The 23,124-nt window shown below is 39.9% G+C and overlaps 1 protein-coding gene across 1 annotated transcript in view; it reads left to right on the forward strand.

Annotated features, from left to right (window-relative positions):
• Window positions 1-238: 238 nt before the first annotated feature.
• Window positions 239-23,124, forward strand: part of LOC134512863 (protein kinase C epsilon type-like) — a 106,196-nt gene continuing 83,310 nt past the window's right edge. Inside the window, exon 1 of the mRNA XM_063328679.1 lies at window positions 239-586. Within this exon, the coding sequence (XP_063184749.1) occupies window positions 239-586 (348 nt within the window). The remainder of the gene's footprint in view (window positions 587-23,124) is intronic.

Raw genomic sequence — 23,124 nt, forward strand, 5'->3', positions numbered from 1 at the left:
TTTTCCGTTAGAAACACGGGCAAGAAAATAAATGTATTCACTGGGTGTCGCAAGAGCAAAGGCTAAATAATCAAAGGTAACAGCGGCAGCAGCAGCAAGGCGAAGAGACCCGCACGGTATCCTGCTCCCCCGCTCCCAGACCTGCCCTCCTATTTATTGGCGAGACCTTCCTCCCTCCCTCCCGGTGCGAGTGCGTTGTGCGAGTGTTTAATCCCGGGAAAAGTGCAGCCATCCAGCCATGGTGGTTTTTAATGGCTTGCTGAAAATCAAGATCTGCGAGGCGGTGAATCTGAAACCTACGGCGTGGTCTCTGAGGCATGCGGTGGGTCCCAGGCCACAGACCTTTTTGCTGGACCCGTACATAGCCCTCAATGTGGACGACTCCAGGATCGGGCAGACCTCAACCAAGCAAAAGACCAACAGTCCTGCTTGGAACGATGAATTTGTCACCGACGTTTGTAATGGCAGGAAGATAGAGATGGCTGTTTTCCATGATGCCCCCATCGGGTACGACGATTTTGTAGCTAACTGCACTATACAGTTTGAGGACTTGCTGCAGAACGGGAGCCGCCACTTCGAGGACTGGGTAAGTGTTCGCGCTGTAGATACATACACGTACATATGATTTTCAGTGGCATGGCTCTGCATGCAACATCTGTCTTGCAGAGCTAGGTTGCCAAGGGCATGTAATGGCTCTGGAGGCTTTTCATTATTTCTACGCTTTGTTATACTGAGATAGTCATGGTTACTGTATATCTAATGCATGTGGTCTACAGGCACGGGAGGAAAGAAAAATATGCTGAATCTAAGTAAGAGATGCATAATTACCACGTCAGTTTCTGAAATTACGTTACATAAATACAAGTCTGCTTATCTTATTGTGTTTGAAAAACCCTAACCAAATGCATCCAAACAGAACATTACCGCAAAACCCAGATCCAGCATTTAGACCGAGTTCATAATTTCAGTGTGAACGCTGTTGGTCAGCCTGGCAATGACAAGCCTTAAAAATGCAGACCTGACCTCTGATACGAGCCACTTCAGGGTCTTCGTATCACTTGAAAGCTCACTGCATCAACACTGATGCTCCTCCTTCCTTCCCCCAGATGATCTACACCTTTATGCATAGAGCTAATACAATTCTTCTTGAATACCTGAAACTGATAAAAGGGTCCTGGGATTTTGGCCCCAACTAGACAAATTCTATTGCCTATATGAACAATGTATCTAACAGCTACAACATCTTAAAAGACCCAGAGGCTAACATGCCTCAGTGGGAGTACAAAAAAAGCTGGAAAATCCTTGATCTGACATCCTCAGGTACTGTGATTTAACACGGAAATATCAAACAAACAAACAAACAAAAAAACCCACAGGAAACATGAATGTGCACATTTCACATTTCTGCAGGTAAACAGTTAAAAGTTATATATTTTAAATACGATATATAATAAAACGAAAGTAGCTGTCTTCTCATTTTAAATGTGCCCTGCTTGACCAGCCATCTGAAATGTGTATGCTCATATTTTTATGTATTTATTTGTTATGGTCAAGGATAGTAGTCAGGGCAGTATTTCTTTGGCAAAGAGACAAAGAACCCAGGACCAAAGTAAAAATAGCGAGAGTTAATAGCTCTGAGTTTCATGTATTCTTTGGGTCTTCTTTACTTAATGCAGTGGTATAAAGAGATGTCAGAATGATGGAAAGGCGTGAAAGAATTAGGCTGTATTTATGCTGAATAACTTTACTGTTAAACTTTTATGTTTACAACTTTAAAATATTTTTTACCTCTGATACATATGTTACATTGTGATAATTAGGATCTAGATTATTCTGATGCTCTAAAAAGCTACACATTAGTAAGCTCGGATGGTAAAACTGGGTGATAGGGAGAGGAAAAATAGCCAACTCATGAAAAGACAAATGCAGCACTATTGCAGATGTCTTTTACCTGGATTGAATGATAATCCAGTTGTGGTTCTCCTGAAATCAAGGGGGGTTTCATTTTTGAGACCAGTGGGATGAGAACGTCATCACAGGTTTTTAGTGAGAGAGTAATAATTTCATATGTTCTTTTTGTGTATGGTACACGTTGCGAGTTTGTCGCCAAATCTGGAAGGACCTTGCAGGTTGCAGATGCCAAGTTTGAATTTTGGTGGGGCTGGTGTGCTGGGGTATGTCCTGGCTCTGATTTTTAAGGTGAAGTCCAACATGCAAACACGTTCCCTAGATAAATAGTGGAATTTAACAGATTGAGGCCCATTGTAAACACGATCTGGGAGGAACTACATAGCTGAATCAGATAAATGCTGTGTTTTATTGCACCAGGATTCATTGCTGTCCAGCGTTCACTGGGTGGGAGGAGACGGAGGAGTGACTATGCTTGTTGTCTGTTGATGTGACAGGTTTGAGGACATGGCAGCGGATCATAACTGGTCAGCTCAATATAATGCAGCTTCTGAAGCATCGCTCACCTCGGTTTTGTGCAGTAAATCCTCACAGTGTGGATTGTGTTTGTGTGGTACATATAATACACAGTGTACACCACCCTCCCTGTATCAGAGTTAGAATTGGTGAGGAGGCAAGTGTTTACAGGATTGTGCTTTACCCTTTCCAAAATTTTCCCATTTACTGAATGTGTCACTATAATTGTGATGTGTTTATTGGATTGTTAATAGATAGGGACCTTCAGAGAACAAGCTCTTACAAAGTCACGCTGGTTTTTTGTCTGATTTCACTGAGTTAAAATAAGGCCTGTGGCCATGACATCTCTATAGAGTCCATAGTGAAGTAAATAGATTTATTGGTATCTTAATCAGTGTCTGGAGTCTATATTAAAATCTGAAAAAGAGAAGTCGCCTATGAAATGAATGGGTTTCACAGTACACAGAAGGTGCACGTGGCCTAAACCAACATTAGGCTAAGATCTGCTGGTATGATACAGTCAATTTCTTGTGTTTAATGAGAGGACTAATTCCTTCAATTCACTCTTGGCATTAAAGACAGATACTTTTGTAGTGCTCTTTCCCAACTTAAAATAAGCAAATGAAAAGCAGCAGTCACAGGAACCCATTCCTCCTTACTGCCTGCAATATCAAATAAATGCCACCTAAGAAACACTCTGTGAGACCATAAATCTTCTTATGCCATTCTGAGGGTTTCCCTTTAAGCAATCCTGAAAGTTTGAACTGGGTACCACACAGTTGTTCAGTGTGTTTGGTGTAATTGCACTGCTGCCCCTCTTTACCTTCAGAATGATGCAACAGTTCTTGCAGGACTGGACTGTCACTATTTAAATAGGTTTGAGAAAATGCTCGTGTGCTGAGAACAGCTCTTGTCAATATATTAATAGCTTTAATGCTTTCCATCTCATATAATACAGTATGTATTTTTATAAGGAAATTTCAATATTTGTTTTATAATATCTGCACTAGGGTCAAGGTTATGTTACTTATCCTGTAATATATTTCTAGGTTCTCGTCAGAAGTCCAAAATGCAAAAAAGACTTGCAAAGAAATAATGGTTTGTTTCTTTTCCCCAAAAAAGAAACTGTTTCTCTTTTTAGCCAGCTCACCTACTTTGATTGGGTTTTGCCGTTGTGCAAATCCTTGTATTTTTTCTAAGAGATGAGTTTTTTAGGAAAATACTGGGTATTTTTCTCACTGTTAAGCCTGTGCTATATACTGATGCCATGGTTACAGTGGAAACACTAATGATAAACAAGTACAAAGCTCGAAATCATGATAGCGTCTATTGTATTAGGACAAGTCAGATAAATATGCAAAATCCTGGTTCCTTTTATCTACAGAGTATCCAGCAGTTGCAAAAATTATTTTTAAGCTTATTATATGGATTGTCCCTGAATATATATATTTAAAAAAAAAAAAAAAATCAAAGTTGTGGCCTAAAATAGTGGTTCAGATTTTATTGTATGGAAGCTGTTAACAAAATAGATACTTTTTTTTTTGTTTTAAAGATCAACATTAAAGTATTTGTTTGGGTTTCTAAAAAAGGTATAGTGACAATTTAAAAGATGGCTGCTTTTCCAGTGGTGCATCAATACTGACGTAGCACTGTAAAAGTGTCAGTTTTGCAGATTCTTTTAGTCGTGGCTACACTGCAGTTTTAAAGAGAGCTTTGGATTTATGACATTACAGGCTTTTCTCTAAGCACATAAAATGTTATACAGAATGGCACGGAGTATTCAAGAGGATGTTGGTGAACTTACACTTTGAAAAATACGAAATACAGAACAATAAACAACCTGCAAGTTCTGACTGAAAAACAAACTATTAACATGAAAGCCGTGGTTATATTTTTTTGAGTTAGATAATTCAGGTAATAATGAAGTATGTTGTTAGCTTTCTTACATGTGGCACATGTAAACGTTGCGCTTCAGTTGGTAATGGGGCTACGTTTTAATCAGTAGAATTGAGATTGGGAAGGAAAATTCTGTTGATATTTAGCCTTGTGGTAACACTCCTGTGAATTAGCAGGATCAATGTTTGTGTGTTTGGATGATTGGTAGTATGGGTTCTGAGTTCAAGTCCACTTTCCAGAGTTGATGATAGATGAAATCAGTGTGATTGGACCTGTGCCAAAGACTCCATCTGAGGGTCTTAGTCATTAGGCCGGCTCTACATGAGAAAACTTACTGAGTCGTCCTAAGAAATCCTTTTGTGGGCTAAGTAGCAGAACTCACTAAATCAGTCAGGACATCACAACGTTTAGCAAGAAAAGCCTGTACTTCCACTGAAAATATTTTACAGCTAGATTTAGGTTAATGAAACAAGTTTAATATTCTGCTGTCTTAAAAAAATCCCTGACACTGTCAGGAAAAAAACCTCATGGATTTAAGTGAGCTTTTCTTTGCTAGTCCTAAATATCTTTCATATCTATTTTTTTTTTCTCTTCAGTGTTGCTTCTTAAGATCTAAATTTAAAACATCATACTTTTTTTAAAAGCATCCTTTCATATTTCTATTTTATGTATGTGAAGTTAGTCATGCAACTGGGCCACCACTGCATAAAGCAAGTTTGTTATGGATGAGTATAATATCTCAATAACAAGTTGATGATGAGTTATGGGAAATGGTGTGGAGAAGAGGTACACTGTTTTACATATTTGTTGAACTGTTGGTTTATGTATTTTTACATCATGCTTACAGTGTACTATTGAAGACGTTTTCCTATTGGAAAGGCTAGGTCTTTTAAGTTGCAGCTCATAAAGTTAGACACCTAGGTTAATGGCACTGTGAATGTCATGATGCCCACCTCTCATAAGAGAAATAACAGTAACAAGTATGTCATATGTTAGAAAATCAGAAAGCGCTTTAGAGAAAGGTCGATATTCCTTCTTCTCTTTGAGGAATTGAGAAGTAGGTGCCTACGTTCACCCAGGAAGGCAATAGCAGGGGAGGGATTAAAAGTCTTCCGAGTCCTTGGACCAGTGAACTGTCCATGGATGTGAGAAGTAGAACTGTCTCCTTCCCATGCCTGTGATCGGAATTAACTGGAAAGACTGCATAGGTGCTTGTCAGAGTTTTTCTGTTTGTTTGGGGTTTTTTTTGTTTTTTTTTTTTAAATGCCATTTCTGTTGCTGAAGTGGGAACTCCTTTCAGTCAGCAGGTGAACTGTTGTAGCTGGCAGTCAGAGTGGAACTGTGGTCATTTTAGTGCAGGTCACCCTGCAGGTTAACCTCTGCTTGTGCCATATGCTGCTGAAGAGTGGCATTGGGCTAGCAGAGTGTGGTTGTAGCATGTTTTCATTTTTATTTTCATCTACTGGCTAAACTTAGATATCTGTGCTGATGGTGTTGAAAGGCCTAGGATTTTGCTTGTAAAAGCTTTACATCTCATCTAAACTGTGGTTCATGGGCTGCTGAAAACCATTGTTGTCAGAAGAGTATTTGTTGAAATAAAAGGGAAATTGCTGTCCTGTTTGGTAGGCTTTTGCACGACAAGGCTGTCATTGAGCAAGGTCTGTCAGATTTGGGGGGTGAAGGTGAGTGAGCTGCCGGGGATCAGCAGAGTTTCACAGGGACTGGGCGTAATCGTGAGGGTAGGTACTTGTCAGGAGGAGATGGAAGATTTTGGAGAGCACTTTGTACAGGTAGGGGTCTTCCTTGCCTTCTCCCCCAGCCTGTCTCCCTCCTGTGCCTCCTCTTTTCCCTCTCTGCTGGGGATGTGGTACAGTCACCACGCAGCTCACCCACTATCTCAGTATCAATCCCTTTCTACAGCTGCATAAATCTACTCCTACTCCCTGCTAGAAATGTTCTCTCCTAACAGCTCCTGCTTACCTGAAGTGCTTCCCAGCCTGCTGAGAAGACACAGAGGGGGAAAAAGCTGCCTCTGCGGTTGCTACTGCAGGGAGAGGTAAAGGGCAAAGTGGGGAAAGAAGAGATGAGGCATGGAGAGAAACCTGGAGGAGGGTAATGAATAGTTGCTGCTGCCCCACATACTCCAGCTGCCTTTTTGGCAACAGCAGAAAGCTGCTCATGTAGGAGACAGGGATGATCTGGCATAGGCAAATTGACTAGCTGAAGGCCGTATGTTGCTCACTGACCTGATTTTTTGAGGGTTTTTTGGCCTGCTTTGTTCAGTGTATAGCTTTTGAAGTCTCACTTCAGATGTGAAAAAATTGCTCAGGGCATGAAAAGTGTGTAGTAAAGCATGCATTTCACTTAGCACTGAATTATGATACGTGTAGGTCAGGAGTTGATCCCACGACTGATCAGAATCTCATCCTACTGTTGCTAATACCAATACCTATACTGCTGTGAAGTTCCAAGTAGTGAAATCAATTCTACTGAACTCTGCAGAAAGGATTTTTTATAACAAAGTTACCGGTAACAGAGTCCAGTTCATAGTTACTAGTTCAAACCTGGAGTTAAGAAACATCCAAGTGGGGTGAAAAGGATTCCTACATGTCCTTCTTGCGTCAGTTTTTAGGCAGTGAGTATCATTATTCCAGCTCAGGCGGTTCCATAGACACTGTGCAGAACTTCATGGTTGTGAGTAAACCACTGATCTCACTGGGTTCGCTGGGTTCACTGCATTTCATGCAGGCATGTGTTTAAATTCTTTCCTCAACTGGGGCCTGTGTTCCAAATGAAAACTGAGAATAAATAACATTTAACAACATCCTTTACTTTCATTTTATTCTTACTGATTTATTATTCTTCTCCAAATCTTGCACATGGAAGCCTGGTTTCTGCTTTCCTCGGACATCAAAACTAAATCTCTGCCCTCCCTATCCAGAATTCTTTAAATACTGCCGAAATGAGGATTTGATTTAAGTTGTAATTGTAGGACTTGGCATCTAAGTGCGATTAGTTTCCACTCCCTAACTAAACTTCCCTTAAAATGAACTTTTGAGGCATTTTCAGATTTTGAAGGGAGGCTGTGAATACAATTTATAAAAAAAAATTAGAGGTGAGAGTCTTTCTGCCTGTAATTGGCTGGTTGGATTCAGTTTTGCTTTACCCAGTACGGGCTTAAGCCCCTTTCCCTCACCACAGTTATTAGACTATAAGAGGAAGACATCTACAGTTCATGGTAAGAGAGATTTTGGAAACGATGGGTTATGCAAGTAATGGGAAATCTGTGGTCAGAGAGGACTGAGAAGAGACTTTCCCTCCATCCATGTGGAAAGGTAGGGCTGGGACTATCTGGATGTGGAATAAAATCAGAAGTCCAAAGACAGCTTGGAAAGCTGCCAGTTGAGGGGGGACACACACTAAACAAACCCTTTTGTCTCTCGCAGAAGCTAGACAGAGCAAGATGTGAAGAATGGGGATATTTTGCATGCCCTTGTGAGTCATGCAAATTGTGGCAGTTACAGGAGTTTCTACCATTTGTGAGTAAAGCGGTCATTGCTGAAGGCTGACAAGAAGTTTTAACCTTGCATCTGTAAGCGACTGCTTTCCTATTTGGCAGGCAGTCACTAGAAGATTTGAAACATATATTCGGCAATATTAATATGAAACTTCAACTGTAAAGCTAATAAATAATTCTGGAGATTGGGTAACTTTAAGGGCAGTTATGTACTTTGCACTATATTTTAGTAAAGCAAAATGCAAATTAATATGATGTAAGAACATCTGCAGAATTATTATCTACTCTGATCATTATTCATAGTCAGTAGCTTGAATTGCTAGTAAAGTTGATTTCTGAGTGTCCTCTAACTTACATTGCTCTAAGAGTGAAAAAATCTTAAATTATCATTTCTGTGATTTAACAGAAGTTACAGAAGCCAAGATTTCTCATATTTCTGAATATCACAGCTAAAAAACCTAGTGATATTGGCACATTCCCATTAAATCTAATAGGAATTTTAACGTTTATTTTATTGGAAGCAGTGTTAGAGAAATGCTACACAGTTCTAAGAGTTTTTCCACTACTGAACTCTGTAGCACTTGAATTGTTGAAGAACAGAAGTGAAGAAAGACCATTGCTTTTAGAATTAAAAAAGGCAAAGCTTGATTCCATCGGAGGCTTGCAGGCAGCCATTTCTGCCTTATATTGGCTAACTTGAGCTGATTTAATTGTTCTAGACAATAGAATCATTTTGGTTGTTTCTGGTGTCCTGCTGGGCAATTTCATCACAGGCCGGAACAAAAAAGTGTGAATAATGGCTAGATGTTACCAAATAAATTTCACGTCTGCATTGTTTGAACAGTTAGCCCCCATTTTATATCTGTATCTAAAATGAAGAGTAGGCAAACTCAGTGTTTCCAACTTACTATCTTTCAGTACTTTACCATATAAATACATATCAAGCCTCTTAGCATGGGGGACCAGGGTTTCTTAGGCATTTTAGAGCTCTTAATTCTTTGGTACCTTGGCCTTTTTTAATGTCATTACAAAATATGTGGCTTTGTCAATGTTAATATTTGTAAGTATCTTTAGATAGTGACATGGTAGCCATGAAGCAGATGTAATGGTGATGAACACATGAAGGGAAGAGTGATACATAGTCTGCATAGGTGTTGAGGAAATGGTTGCAATTTGCTTTGTTTAACAGATTAGAAGTCAGCAAAATGGTAGTGTTTTCTCCTTCTTTGTTTTCTTTCAGTTTCCTCTTCATCATCTGTTCTGTCTTCATGCTGCCAATTCTCCATCTTTCTTTATCTGTTCTGGCTTCGAGATGGTCAAGGAATGATAGGGTGACCTTTACAGGATTACATAAGATTTCGATGTTGGCAATGCTGTCAGGCTACATGAATGAAATGTCCTGCTATAGATCTCTACAGAGGCCTATTGCAAGTACAGTTTTCTTGCTGGGACCATATCTACTCATTGAGTAAGTCTTTGCAGCATCTGTCAACTTCCCTTTATTTCAAGGTGAGATTGATCCACGGTCTTTGAAAACAAAGTCTAAGAATGTGTTGGAAAAGGAAAGGCTAAAGGTCACTCATGCTATGTCCACTTTGTTCTCATTCTTACATGGCTCTAGTTGGATTTGTTGAGGAATATTTTTTTTTTCTTTCCCTCTGAGTTTCCTTGCCTTTTCCTTCCTTATAACCGGATAGTGCCTTGACACCTCTTGAACATTTGACCTCGTGGCCCACTTCTTTTCTTCTTAATCCACTACTGTCACCCTGTCCTCAAGTCCTGGCTGTCTGTTTTAAGTTTTTGTTCATTTTTCTTGTTATTACTTCCCACGTATCCATATTGCTGTTATTCCCACCACTCCATCTCCTTCCCTCTTTTTGTTACTATTACTCTGGTGGACCAGTGAGCTGCTCATGTCAATAGGACTCAGAAGCATCTTCAGTACACGATGCTCTATGGGGTTTGCCCAGCTGCTCTCATCCAGAGCATGTCACTACTGTGCTTCTCAGCAAGTAGCAGGGAACTAAGTGATCAGACTAGTGGCCATCGGAGCAGTTATTGTTGATCAGAAGTGAAGCACTGAGTTTCCAGTTAGGTATACTACAGAAGTGGTTGAAGGAGGAAGCGTAATACGGTAGCTTTGAACTTCAAGCAAAATTGTCTGATTTTAACAGAGTCAGTGGGGTGTTGAAGGAACATGATCTGTCCCTGAAAACTAGATTCTTCCAAGCAATGGAAACACTGTTGTAAAATTTTACGTGGTGCTGACTGTTGTGATTTTCAGGGACTCCTAATCACAGAAAATACCTAGTATTGTTTGGGGAGGGGTGTGTGTGTCTGTGGTTTGTTTGGTTGTTTTTTTTTAATATAAAGCAAAATTATGGTTTCTGTCTTCAAAAAATTACAGTTCAAGCACAAGTCAAAACAGGCAGATTGGGGAAGCCAAAAGAAATAATAGGAAAATGCTTACCAGTGTGAAAGGCTCTAGCAGTGGCTTAGTAGCTGCCTATCAGTTCAGCTTTGCTTGGTGTCTCTGACTCAAATCTCAAGGGGAGAGGCAACAGTGCAAATTTTGCTGGAGATATTTGGTGATCCTGATACTTTGCATGATGTGGTGTTTCTCCTCAAGGAGTTGACAGGTTTAGAGGTACAGCCCTTATGATCTAGTCCATGGTTATTTCTAAGTATCCCATATAGCTTTAAGAATATCTGAGATCCCCCAGTTTTAGGGAACTATAGGATTTTTCTGTGTAATTCCATGAAAGCTGGTATTAACTATATTATTACATTTGAGCTTTTTTCTTTATCAGTAGCTGTGTTAGAGCACTACCAGTGCAATAATCAAATACAGACATGATATATAGGGTTAATCTTATCTACTAATGTCACTGTGCTGAGATAAGCTTTGTTAAGTTTTATTCCACACCTTTACTCTTTGTGCCAGCAAGTTCTCAGATCAGTGTCAAGGTTCTGAGAGGGGGAAAGAGGAAAGAAGAGTTTTATTAACCTCTCGCAATGATTTTGCAGAAACGTAAGCCATTGATTGCATCAGAAGCAAGTGACAGTACTTTTCACCTAAAGAGCAAAACCTTGTAGCTCTTTCTGGTGACCTTTGTGCAACACCTTCATTTATTTATATATATACACACATATAGTAAAGCCCATTACTTGAAAAAGAATATTGGTTTAGTGGTCATATTTAGCAGGTAGATTTGCATGTGCATTTTTTATAAGGCCATGTAAAAGGTTTTAAAATACAAATTCAGCTAAACTGATTTCTAACAATTCCATGGTGCATTAGCAGCCCAGACACCATGACGTAGACAAGTTCCTATGATCTCTTTAGGTACTCCATTCTTGCCAGTTCATGCTCATTCTTGGTGTTTGCTTTGCTGTTTGTTGCAGGATGCCTTGGGCAGGGGATATCATATTACCTTCTTGTATATATCATCTAGTATGGCTGTGGGGTCCTGTCCTGGTTTCAGCTGGGGTAGTTCACTTTCTTCCTATTAGCTGCTGTGTTTTGGATTTAGTGTGAGAATAACGTTGATAATACATACTGTTTTAGTTGTCGCTAGGTAATGCTTATATTAGGTCAAGGACTTCTTCAGCTTCCCATGGAGGCTGGGAGGGAGCATAGACAGGACAAGATGGCCAAAGGAATATTCCATACCATAGACGTCATGCTCAGTATATAAAGGGGGGTTGGTCGGGGGGCAGGAATCCACGATCGCTGCTCAGGATGGGCTGGGCAGTCCATCATTGTGTGGTGAGAGCAATTGTATTGCATCACTCATTTTGTGTATTCTTTTACCATTTTTCCCCTTCTGTTACAGTTCTATTAAACTGTCTTTATCTCAACACACAAGGCTTTTTTTTCCTCCTTTTTCTCCCTCTTCTCCCTACCGTACGCGGGGGGAGAGTGAGTGAACGGCTGTGTGGTCCTAGTTACTGTCCAGGGTTAAACCACAACAGGTCCTGATCCCTTTTTGAAAGGTGTTCACTGTACAGCAGTAGTATGATATAGAAAAATAGATCGGGTATGGTTGACCTCCGTATGTCATAGCCCAGTGCAGTGCAAAAAGCAAAAAATTTTCTGTGTTGGTTTTGTTGATAAGTAAGTGTGCGAGTAAGCAAAACCCAATATACCTTAAAGAAACACAAAAGAAGTTTAAGTCTGTAGCATTTGCCATACACTAATGACGGAGGGCATAAGTTGTCTTGCACACCTACTCAAAGCTGATGTTCCTATATTGATTTTAATGGGAATTTCTTTGAGGGGTTGAAACTGTTGCTGAAACTGTTGATAGTACATGTATCAGTTAGTTGCATACATAGTGATTCCTCTGTGCTACTGGCTGAGTTAGGGAGGCAGGTAGTTACATACCATCAATTGAATTCCTTCTGTGTTTAATATTGCGCTTCATGTATTTTTCAGAATATGTGGAAGTCACATGAAAAATTTAGGCTTCTGATTCAGCAGTCTTTTGAAAGTGTTACACAGCTGCCTTTTCATCAGTGGTTATTTCAGTGTCTTGTCTGTTTCTGAATGAGTTTGTGAATGCATTGTGAACTGCTTGTAAATGCGTTGGTCAGAACGGTTAGTTCTGACTACTGAGCCTTCTTTTTGGTTTGTTACATACGTGCTTTCTTACAAGTGGAATTGTTCAGAGCATTTTTAAAGTAAAAAAAAAAACCACAAACCCAAAACCTTAACTTTTTTTTTTTTCTGACTGATACTTCATTAATAAACCAACAGTAAATCATTGGATATTTGAACAAATAAAATGCAACTGATCTTTAGCCTTGTTTGAATGTACTCTGGACATCAAACTGACAGCCTCTAACATGTTCCAACTGTTCTATTTTGTTTAAAATGTGTGTTCTCTCCAGCCAAGCACTGTTTTGCTATATCAGTGTTATTAATACCATACAGCTTTCAAAATCCTTAGCGTAATCCAAAGTTTACAGTTTTTTTAAATCAGATTTAAAATCAGATGTGAAGTGTGAGAATGTCATTTTGTCTTTTTTGCCGTTTCTGGAAGATCGAGGTCAAAATAACATCCGACTGAAATGCAAGGAAGGCAGAGTGAGAAATGGGGGCAGGTCTGGTGAAGCGTCTTCTCCTAAAGCAGTCTCCCACTGGACTGTATGGGCTTCTTCAGTTTGGGACCTGGGCGTAATTGTGGCAGTGATCAGTAAGACAAATTACAGGCTGAATGTTTTGCAGAGCAGCCAAAAAGTTTGCAGCTCTTCCAGCAGCTGTGAATCAGCCCTGCACCCTGTTTGCAGGCTAGCAAGTGAAAGCTGCTTCCCAGCAGCCATGTGCCGGTCTGCAGAACCCCTGTATATAAGCTTTATGCACCATTAATCAACTTTACAATGCAAATAATGTGAAGTCTTGGAGACGTTTTATGCACCTATGAAAATGTACTTGATGCTAGTGATATCCTCAGTAAGACAGGAGTGAAGTGCTGAAACCTTCTCAGAACGTGGATGCATACATTCTGGCAGGGTGACAGTTTTGACTGTAGGAATTATTACTTTCTCTTTGACAATGCTCACTATGTGTTAGGTAGTGCGGAAACAAAAAATTCATAGTTTCTTCCTGGAGGAGCTTGTGCTGTAAAATTGTAAAACTTATTGCCTCAGTTTTGGATAATAAGGTCATAAACTGCACCATAAGATCTATGAATGTTTTGTACCTGTGTATCAAGATAGAATTGATATGCAAAAGCCATAGAACATGCATAACAGTATACAAATCTATACTTTTCAGAACAGAATTATGCAAAAGCAATAAATGTTGTGTTACTGCAAATTTAAAAAATTTAGTTAGTGGCCCTTGGGGAAGCAGTGGTTGTCTAACTGAGTAGTTAAGGGAGAGTGTTTTTATTCACATGAGTAAGCAGAGACAGAGGCCGAAGCTTAGGTTGTGTGCCAAACCAAGAAACATGTAATAAGATGAATGGTCAACAAAGTGAAGCCACTTTGTCATAGACCAGATTATACAAATAAGGAAGATCATATTTGCAGCAGGCTTTATTTAAATAAAAGTTTCAAAATGTCATAACAGGTCACAACATAAAAATGGCTGTCATCAGTATTGCTTGGTTTTCCTTAGTGTTTGTGGTAACAGGTGAAGTTGGTGAATTAATTTTCACAGTGCACAAAGTGTTCCTGATTCTGATTGCTTTATGGTCTGAAGTTTTCATGAGCCATGAGATAATGTGTAATAACTTCATCATAATCTTGCATGCTGTGAACTGGTCAGACAAGTTTTTACATACTTAGTTGTCCTGCATCTACTTGTGATATAACACGTTATCTCCTCTTTCCTCTGTATTTTTTGCCTTTATTTCCATTCACATAATTCCTTCAAACAAATGAGGATGGCAGTAATGGGAAATGAGGGGGTTGGCATTCACTCATAATTCAGGTGTAAAGTCTTCTCATAAAATGAATAACCCAGCTTTTTATATCAGTGGTTCCAGAAGAGGCCTTTGTCTGCTTTAGACTTACATGTAGTGATACATAGATCTTATCTGTCTCGGGTAGTAATGAAATTCATTAGCAAAATATCTGAGTCTGGAGAATCTTGAGCATAGTCATCGTCGCAACATTCCTAAAAGGAAGTGTCATGGATGGAGAAACTGTATCCCTCCATGTCACCCAGAAGTATGTCAGAAACGTTACGGTTTTAATCTCAAAATTTTGCAACGGGGGTATCGGTATCCTCATATTTATAGAGGGGAGACTGGGGCTGAGACCTAGGCTTTGTTTCTGTCTTGCAGCTTCTTCCTCATCTGTCAATCACTCTTTTTACTCTCCTTTTCTAAAATAAGGATTCTGACGATAACCATTTCTATTTCCTTCTTGTAGCATAGCTTTTGCAGGCTAGTGGATTTATGTTTGGGTTTTTTTTAAATTTATTTATTTATGCTGTTTTAATTCTGCAACATCTTTATTGTGGGGATGCAGCAAACAAACAGAAGTGCAGGGCCTCTGTCTTGCTGTGCTCTTGACATTGGAGCTTTCTCTGTAGAGCTATGGATCTATAAAACCAGGCTTCCAAACTGTCAAAGTAGAGTCAGGAGCGTGAAGGTGGGCTGCCTCTGTGGATGAGTAGTTGGGGGCAGCACCAGCTTTACTGTTACAGTGAAAAAGGTACCATCTAGAGGCATGTTGCATGCATGTACTTGGAGCGCCTCTGGTATTTAGCCTACCTGTATATGGATATACATAGGCTGTCAAAGGAGCCGAAGAGTTGGATGTGCAGATCCCTTTGAAATGTAGAACGATTAGTTTTGAGCACTTTTGAAAGCTGTCATCCTAACTCATAATTCTGTATATCATTTATAATCCCATACCTGTAGTTAATATGGTAGCAGGCGAGAGCAGGCAAAGTGTAAAAGTTGAAGTATTTGTTGTTAGATTGTTTATGCACTAAATTTAGAGGAAAGGGAACTTGTGTGATCATGTGGTGATGATTTGGATCACTCATTTGAAGAAACAGAATGTTTGATTTTCCATTTTTAGGGCCCTGTCTTTATTACCAGCAGTAGATGGGATAGTTTTTTATAGAAAGGCTTAAGATCCTACAGCTGGAGTTGTGTGAAGAGGGAGTAGTGCAGCTGGTGTGTGCTGTGGAACAGCTGTGCAGTGCAGCAGAGCCTGATAGTCCAACACCTGAGCATGTTTATAAAACAGATACAGTGAGATTATATTGGTGTTGGCTGCTTGGCAAACTACTAGCCGGTGTTTTACACAAGGCTGTCCCTGGTTTTTCAAAAGCCACAGAATCGCTATACCGGATACGCTAACATGGCTTGGGGTTAACATGTTATGCTTCAGGATTGATCCTGGGTGGGATAAATTTGGTGCAGGCAAACAGCAGCAACTGAGGCTTTATGAATTTGGGGAAGAGAGGTTCTGGAGAAACTAAAAGGAGGTGTCAGTTTAGCTACTCAGAGTTGCTTTGCCGAAATTATTCATTATTTATTGTATTTGGAGCTCAAATGAAGTGGAGGAAGGACACAACGTACCCGCTGCCACCCGTTCACAGTGAAGAAGCTGCATTCTGTTGGGTCTTTTGATATTATTTACATTTTTGAGCTTCCTGATGAGTGTAAATTTAACAGCTGGACTTGTAAGTGTAGTAAAGCTGTTCACTTACAGTTCTTTCATCCAAAAGGTATTGTGCAGACATGACAGGAAACATGTCAAAATGTGGATTGTTAAGTTCCGTCATACTAAAAGTAGTCAGTGACGGGAATATCAGTTTCATGATATTATGCCAAGCTGAAGGCATTGGAGTGGAAAAGTGATGAACTTACGGCTTCAGTTACTTCGAGTTTTCATCTGTTCATGAGAATTGACTTTAAACTCACAACTTACATATTTCTGTATGGCTATCCAAAATTTGATACTGACTTCGCAATACACTGATCAGTGATCTACAGCAAGTAACCAGCACCCTTAGAATATGGTCTTACGAATTTGCTTGATTTCAAATGCATGTGGCTCGTGAAATTCAATTAGAATAGCAGCTTAAGGGAGTATGTTAACAGCTTGATTTCTTACTGTAGGCTTATAATAGTGTGACAGTGACACCTTTGACTGCAGAGAAGCTAAAATTTTTTTTGCATTAGGCAAGTATCAGAAGACATGGTGCCCAGATGTCACCAATTCTCCTCTAATTCTCCTGGTGTCACAGGTTTACTTTCCTGGAAGAGTAACACTGAGTAAGGATGAGCTTTGTTAAGACAGAATGCTTTGAATGTGTACTAGAATTGAATGAATACTAGATGAATACAGATTTGCTTATTAATATTGTTGGCAGGTCCACTGTACAATGTGAGACCATATCAGTCATCATCACTTCAGCGTGAAGTTAACATTTATGTCCTCATTTCTTAAAATATGAATGTAGTATGTTAGATGTTCATCTCAAGGCTGACATATTTCAACAGCAAAAAAGAGAGTGTTTGGGAGGGGTACCCAGCAGTCCTGAAAGTATGTCTGCTCACAAACCAGGTTCCTGGTAAAGAGCCATAACCAAAGATGTTGGGTAGGTAACTCCGTTGTGCCTCAAAATGCCATCTGCCGCGAAGCTCAGATCCCACTTTCCAGGACTTAACATCTTCAAACCCATGGGCTCAATGCTACTTTCCTTCAACCCTGCTATCCTAAGGGATACAGCTTTTCCAGTACGATTTCCCTCTTGTACTTTACTCTCCCAGTGATACTTGTAATCAGTGTTTTATTGGTTGCTGTTTGCATATGAGGATTTGAGAAGTACCTTTCTTCTGCTCATGGCAGAATTTAAAAATTGTGGTGACAGGCTTTATTTATCAAAACTCTTATGAGGGATCCGGGTTCAGAAACAGAGTATATAGCCACAGAAGACCCATGCATGTGCTAGCCTGATTTTAAAAAAACAAAAAATTGGTTTTGGCTCAGAATAACTGGCATATTTGAGGGTGAGAAGGGTTGAAATAATTTATCTTTATTTATTTGAGTATGTATGTCCAACTCAGTCCCTATTTTCTTTCCTGTTAGGAATCTAGGAAAGGAGATGCCATTCTCCACCACCTCCGTGTTCTTTTCTTCCCTGGAGAAAGAGAGACTGGTAGCAGCTTTAGTTACAGTTAACATATTTAATCACTAGAAAGCTTAATTTGAAGCCCTACTTTGTTATGTTTCCCAGTGGCTCCATCCAAATGTGAGATAGGTAGAATGGATAAAACACATTAAGGTTGTAAATATGTATCAAAGTTATGTTGACTGGAAGGGGCGATGTAGGGCAGCCTCCCTTTTAGGGCTGTCTGAATGATAACTGCATGAAAGCAGATACAGAAGGAAAATGTGTTACTGAGAGAGAACAAAAGCAAGTTCAGTCAGGTATTTCAAGGCCAAGGCGACTCAGTTGAGTTATTACTGGCTCTTATTAGCATGCCCGAAAAACGTAATGTTCTTTGCTTCAGCTGGGTGGCCCTCGGAAAGGGGAGAGATTCTTTCCTGCCTTTTGACATCATCAAAGAATATGAGAGTAACCATTTCCAAAGTTATCTCTATGTCGGAAAGCCTTGCTGTTCAGGATAAGCCAGGGTAAACAAAGGACAAATAGGAAGTGACTTTTAAAAAGTATGGATTTGAACCTGCGAGGTGCTGAGTGTCTCCAGTGAAATGCTGAGCTTGCTTGATTTCCAGTAAGTTTATGGCTCTTGGTTCCTGACAGGACCAGGTCCTAATATCAGACCTGCTCTCTGAAGTAAAATCAGGTTACGGCTGTCAGCTTTTTTAACTGCCAGTATTACTTGCAGTGCACATCGTCAGTGCTCTGTATGTACGCAGACATGTACAGCACTTGAGTAAAGATAGAAGCTGATCTACAGGGACTGTATGACTTTCACATTTTCATTGTTTGTCTGTTGTACTGTTAAGAACTCTGATATGAAAATGAGACATCAAGCAAAAGGACTAGCTAAAGGAAAAATCCTTCTTTAGTTTTGCTCTCATGTTTAGGAGCATTTGTACGTGGTTTTCGCTTATCTAGAGTAAAATAATGCCAAATTTGTGTAGTACTTTTCATCATTAGATTGCTAAGCGGCTATCACTGTGATGAACGTACTGAATATGTAATCAGGCCTTTGGGTAGAGGAGCATGTAGTGGTGTTGTGTTTCACTTTCAGATGAATTGCAAAGCGCTTCACACTTAGCTTTGTTGACTTCAGTGGAGCCATTCATGGTATATGGGTATCTCAACTGGCCCGTACTGAGATTCAGAGCTTGCAAAGGATGTTTGAATTAGATTCCTCCTCTTCCACTAATATATACTTTACTGTTCTTGTGAGGTTAATTTGATTAATCTGAGTGCAGTCATTATTGGTGTTACTGGAACTAAGGGTGGGTATAATGAGAGTTCACTGTTATGCTGAAGGGGAAAACTGCCTGTTTCTTCACAGTAGTTTTTAGAAGTTACACAAGGAAATCTAGAGGCTCTAAGAGTGAACTGAAAAATGTACATACAATAGTCCGTCTGATTCAGTTCTCATAATTTATTGCTGTTATGATGAGCAAGTGGTTAAAATTTTTGTACCTGGTTATTGCAGCATGTTGAAATAAAAGTATCTGAAACGGTACTGAAGTTCTTAGTGACATGACAGAAATGAAGCATGGTTCCTTTTTTTTTTTTGGCTGAAATATTATATCTATGCTAATGTTATATAGAAGGCTTAGACTATCTTGAGTCAAAGGGATTTTGATTATATTATACCTTTCCCAGGGTTTGTGTGTTGCTCTGTTCTCCGTGGCTTGTGCATTCATTGACCCTTCTAATATATGGATTGTAAACAAATTGGAGGCAAAGGGGAGGAAGAATTAGACAGACCTTGAAAAGAAACAGTGCTTAATTCTACCAAAGCTGCTGCCTCGGGCTTCAGTGCTCAGCATTTCATCAAACAGGTTCTTCTACCTCTGTTTCCTCATTCCTCCTAAGGAGAGTCAAGCTGACCATGCTCAATTAATTATGAGGCTTCAGAGCCTTCCTTGTGCTCCAGAGAAGGAGACGTGTGCCTCCATGCCCATGGACCAGCAGCACCCAGGAAATATCTAAAGTACAGATCCTGAGCTATAATAATTTGGAGCGAACGATTGCTTTCAAGGGCAGCTTTTTTTCCACTAGGTGCATGGTGGCACCTTCTAGGAGGCCACAGGGAGACTAAACCAAATTTAGCAAGGAAGAGAGGAAGTTGCTCCTTTGGGGGTGGGGGGGAGGCAGTCTCCTGTCAAACCTGAGGAACCTTGTTTCCCATCACACAGTGATGCAAATCACTGAGAAAATAATGCAAAAGACAAGCCTGGGAAATATGGCATATTCCTTATTATACAGTAATCTTGAGCAGACAATATTGCATAATCATATGACATCATTGTGTGGGAGAAGTCAGTATTTCAAAGTCAATGTTTCTCACCTTACCTAAAGGATGATCTTAATAGTGAAAAGCATGATAGTAGAAAGGGAAGCTGTTCTGGTGGTTGCATTTCTAACCTCCTTTAGGGTACAGACTTCCCATTACACCTTCTTGATACAAGTGTTTGGTACAGGACTTCCCTGAAAAATACAGGTAAGGATAACTTCCTCAGAAGCTTTTGCAGACCATTCTTTGAATCTCTGTGTTCTCAGTGTGACAATGTATGGGCTTCAGACACTGCCTACTCTGAGAAAGGAATGAGGCAAAACCCTACTTTTCACTGTACCAACAGGGTCAAAATTAGTTCAATATTAGTGATTAGTTTTGAAATGGAAGGTATTACTACCTCTCGTTGCAGCCGAGCCTGCAGTGATCAAGAGTTGGGAAAGAACTGTTCCCTGTTTGTTTACCAATACAACGAATAAGTAACTGTGTGATATTTTTGGCTTGCAGACTGTTGGCTTCAAAAAGGGGGTCCAGAAAGCTACAGAGCTTTATAAATACCTTGTGCTGGTTTTGAACGTTAGGGCTAAACATTCCTGTTGTTTCCCTGAGTGTCAAGGAACTAAAAGAGCCACATTTGTACACTCCTTTTCCATAATATCTGGGGAATAAAGGATGGATGAAGAGGTACGGTCCCTGCAACTCTTACTTCTCTTTTGTGCCCATGAAGATGATCGGTAAATAGTGACCCCTCAGTTTGGATTGGGTCACTCTATGGGCTATGGAGCCCCTCTCTTTGAGACAGGGCGGTTGGGAGCCTTGAGGAAGTTCTCACATGGAACGGAATCTCCTACAAGGTAACATGGAGCACAGGGCTTAGCATGAATGAACTGTTGTTTAGAGAGTTTTTGAAATCGATGTGCTCATCCAGAGATCTGACTGGGAACTGAGTGCTTGCCCTTTTAAATGAAAAGGGTAACTTGGTCCTCCCTCTTCCCTTATGCACTTGTTTTCTACTGGAGAGCATGAATCAAAGCTGGCAGGGTTGTCAGTCCCGCTAGGTAGCATTGCCTGAGTGGGGAGAAGAGGGAAGAAGAAAACTGGGATCGTAATCACAACTTAAAAAAAAAAAAAAAATAACGCCTGAAGTACTTCAGCTTTATCCCAGAGAAATGCATGTCCCTGATAAGTGAGCCTTGATACTGTTTTTAAAGTGCTTATGAGAAGCTTAGCATCACAGGCCATATACAGCCCTCTGTCGTCTTAACACATCCATCTGTACAGAGTGTGATCCTGTAACCTGGCTAAAACAATAGCCAAATGGTTATTGCATTGTACCTGAATTATTCCATACTGGATGATTTATACAACTTGTTTATATATGCGGAACTCTTTGCTCCTGTATATCTTTAACACCAATGCCTTAGTACGTTAACTACAAAATTGTGTGCGCTCTTCTGATAGCTACAGTCCCAATCAGTACCTCGTCCTCAGGTGATCATGTGTCCGAATATGGGCCGAACAGAGACTGAGGGGGATTAGGCCACTGTCCTTGCTGATCTGGTTATTCAGTAATCGCCCACTAGGAGGTTTCTTGCACCTTTGCTAAGTGTGTTTTGTGGGGGTTACTGAAAGATTTCTTCATTCTGCAGACCTCTGACAAAAGCCTAGTGGTTCCTGTTTTCCATCTGAGGCTGCCAGAGATAGCAGTTATAAGTACAGTATCAATAGAAGACTATTTTTTTCGTAGCTGGTGTGTTTGATCTTCGACTGCTTTGATTAACCAGTTCTGGAGCTTAAAGCGAGAGATTGTTTTTTCCATTCTTTGTAGTGTTTTTGGCAAGGGGTGGAGAAAATATAGTCATTGCTCCCTTTTCTCTCTGAGTTCATTTTGTTTTCTGCTCTTTGTGCTCAAGCACAAAATGAAATGGTTTGCAAATAAACTAAATATTAAAACTAAAAAGTACTTTATATTCCCTTCTCACAGAGCTTGCGTGAAGATAAATAGGAACAGATCACGTTGGGCAAGTATTTCTTTCCCCTCACTCCTGAAAATAAAGCAATCCCTCGGTTATTGAAATTTTCTGCAAGTAAACCACAAGCAGGCAGGCTGAGTGCAGCCAGCTACAGGATGATAGCCTTGTTTTTGTTGATGTTGGGCTTTGGGGGTTTTTAACTGCAGATTTAGCCATTACAAATGGAACCGCTAAAAACACATCAGTGTTATTTTGAAAATTCAGAGCAGATTCAGCTCAGACCAGGAAGTGAGGTGTTGTCCTTTTAAAGCCTGATATACAGAAAAGGGTATTTCTGACGCATGACCTTCAGTGAACAGGAATTCCTCTACTCAAAATCTCATCCTTACCGTGAACTTCACTGCCGCAATTCATCCTCTCACAGCTGTGTGAAAAGTGACATGTTGTGGAAGGAAAAAAAACAAATCACCAACTCTGAGAGATTTTGATTATATTTTCTTAAATAACAAGGGCTCGCAAACTATAGAGCGTGAGTTTTTGCTGAAATATTTTGTGTGTAAATAAATGCAATTTTAAGTTACAAGAGAGGTTTTTTTTTAGTGGAGTTCATTAGCTGTTAAGTAAATAATTTATCAGATTGTTAAAATCTGTTTAACTATCTAATTGTAAGTATCACAATAGAAACTGCTGGGGCTTAGGGTTTTTGAAAATCTGGTTTGAATTTTGAGTGGCGAGTATTTGAAACTCCACGCTGAAAAAATCTGGCTCTGCATGCGATTTTTCTGTATATGTTTGCTTTAACTTTTTTTTTTTTTTTCTTTTGCTCTGTTTCTCTCTCTCTGCCTTCGGTTTGAAGGCAGTGAAAGAACACCTAATAACTGGCAGGTTTGAGAACTACGCAAAAACGTTTTTGTGACCATAGCAGGTAACATGCCGTGCTTAGTCTGTGGTGGAGTGAATTAGCAGTAATAATTTTGTGCAGATACTGAGTATGACTGCTGTTAAATGCATGCAAAAATACAGCCTTTTTGCCAGAGATAGAGACTCTGGAAGGCATTGAATTGAAGCCTCTTTGGAGTGGGAGAGGGAAATATCTGGCAGGCGTCTTTTTTAGGACTCTGCACTTCTAGAATGTGCCAGTTCCTGCTGTTTAACAGCCCAGATTTGCTAACCTCCGGGACTTACGGCAAGGCCTACTTTTTTTCTTCTGGTTCTGTGTGGAAATGGGTGTTGGCTAGAGCTAGATAACGATGAAGAGGGGATATGTTGCTGAGATTGCTCCGTTTTTGCTTTTGCTTTTGTTTTGTTTGCGGCATTATTTTATTTAACCTGGGGCAATTTATTGCTAGTGTTTAATTTTAAAAGCTTGCCAGTGACAGAGAGATCACTGAGC

Source organism: Chroicocephalus ridibundus, chromosome 3 (genome assembly GCF_963924245.1).
Source record: "Chroicocephalus ridibundus chromosome 3, bChrRid1.1, whole genome shotgun sequence".
Lineage (NCBI taxonomy): Eukaryota > Metazoa > Chordata > Aves > Charadriiformes > Laridae > Chroicocephalus > Chroicocephalus ridibundus.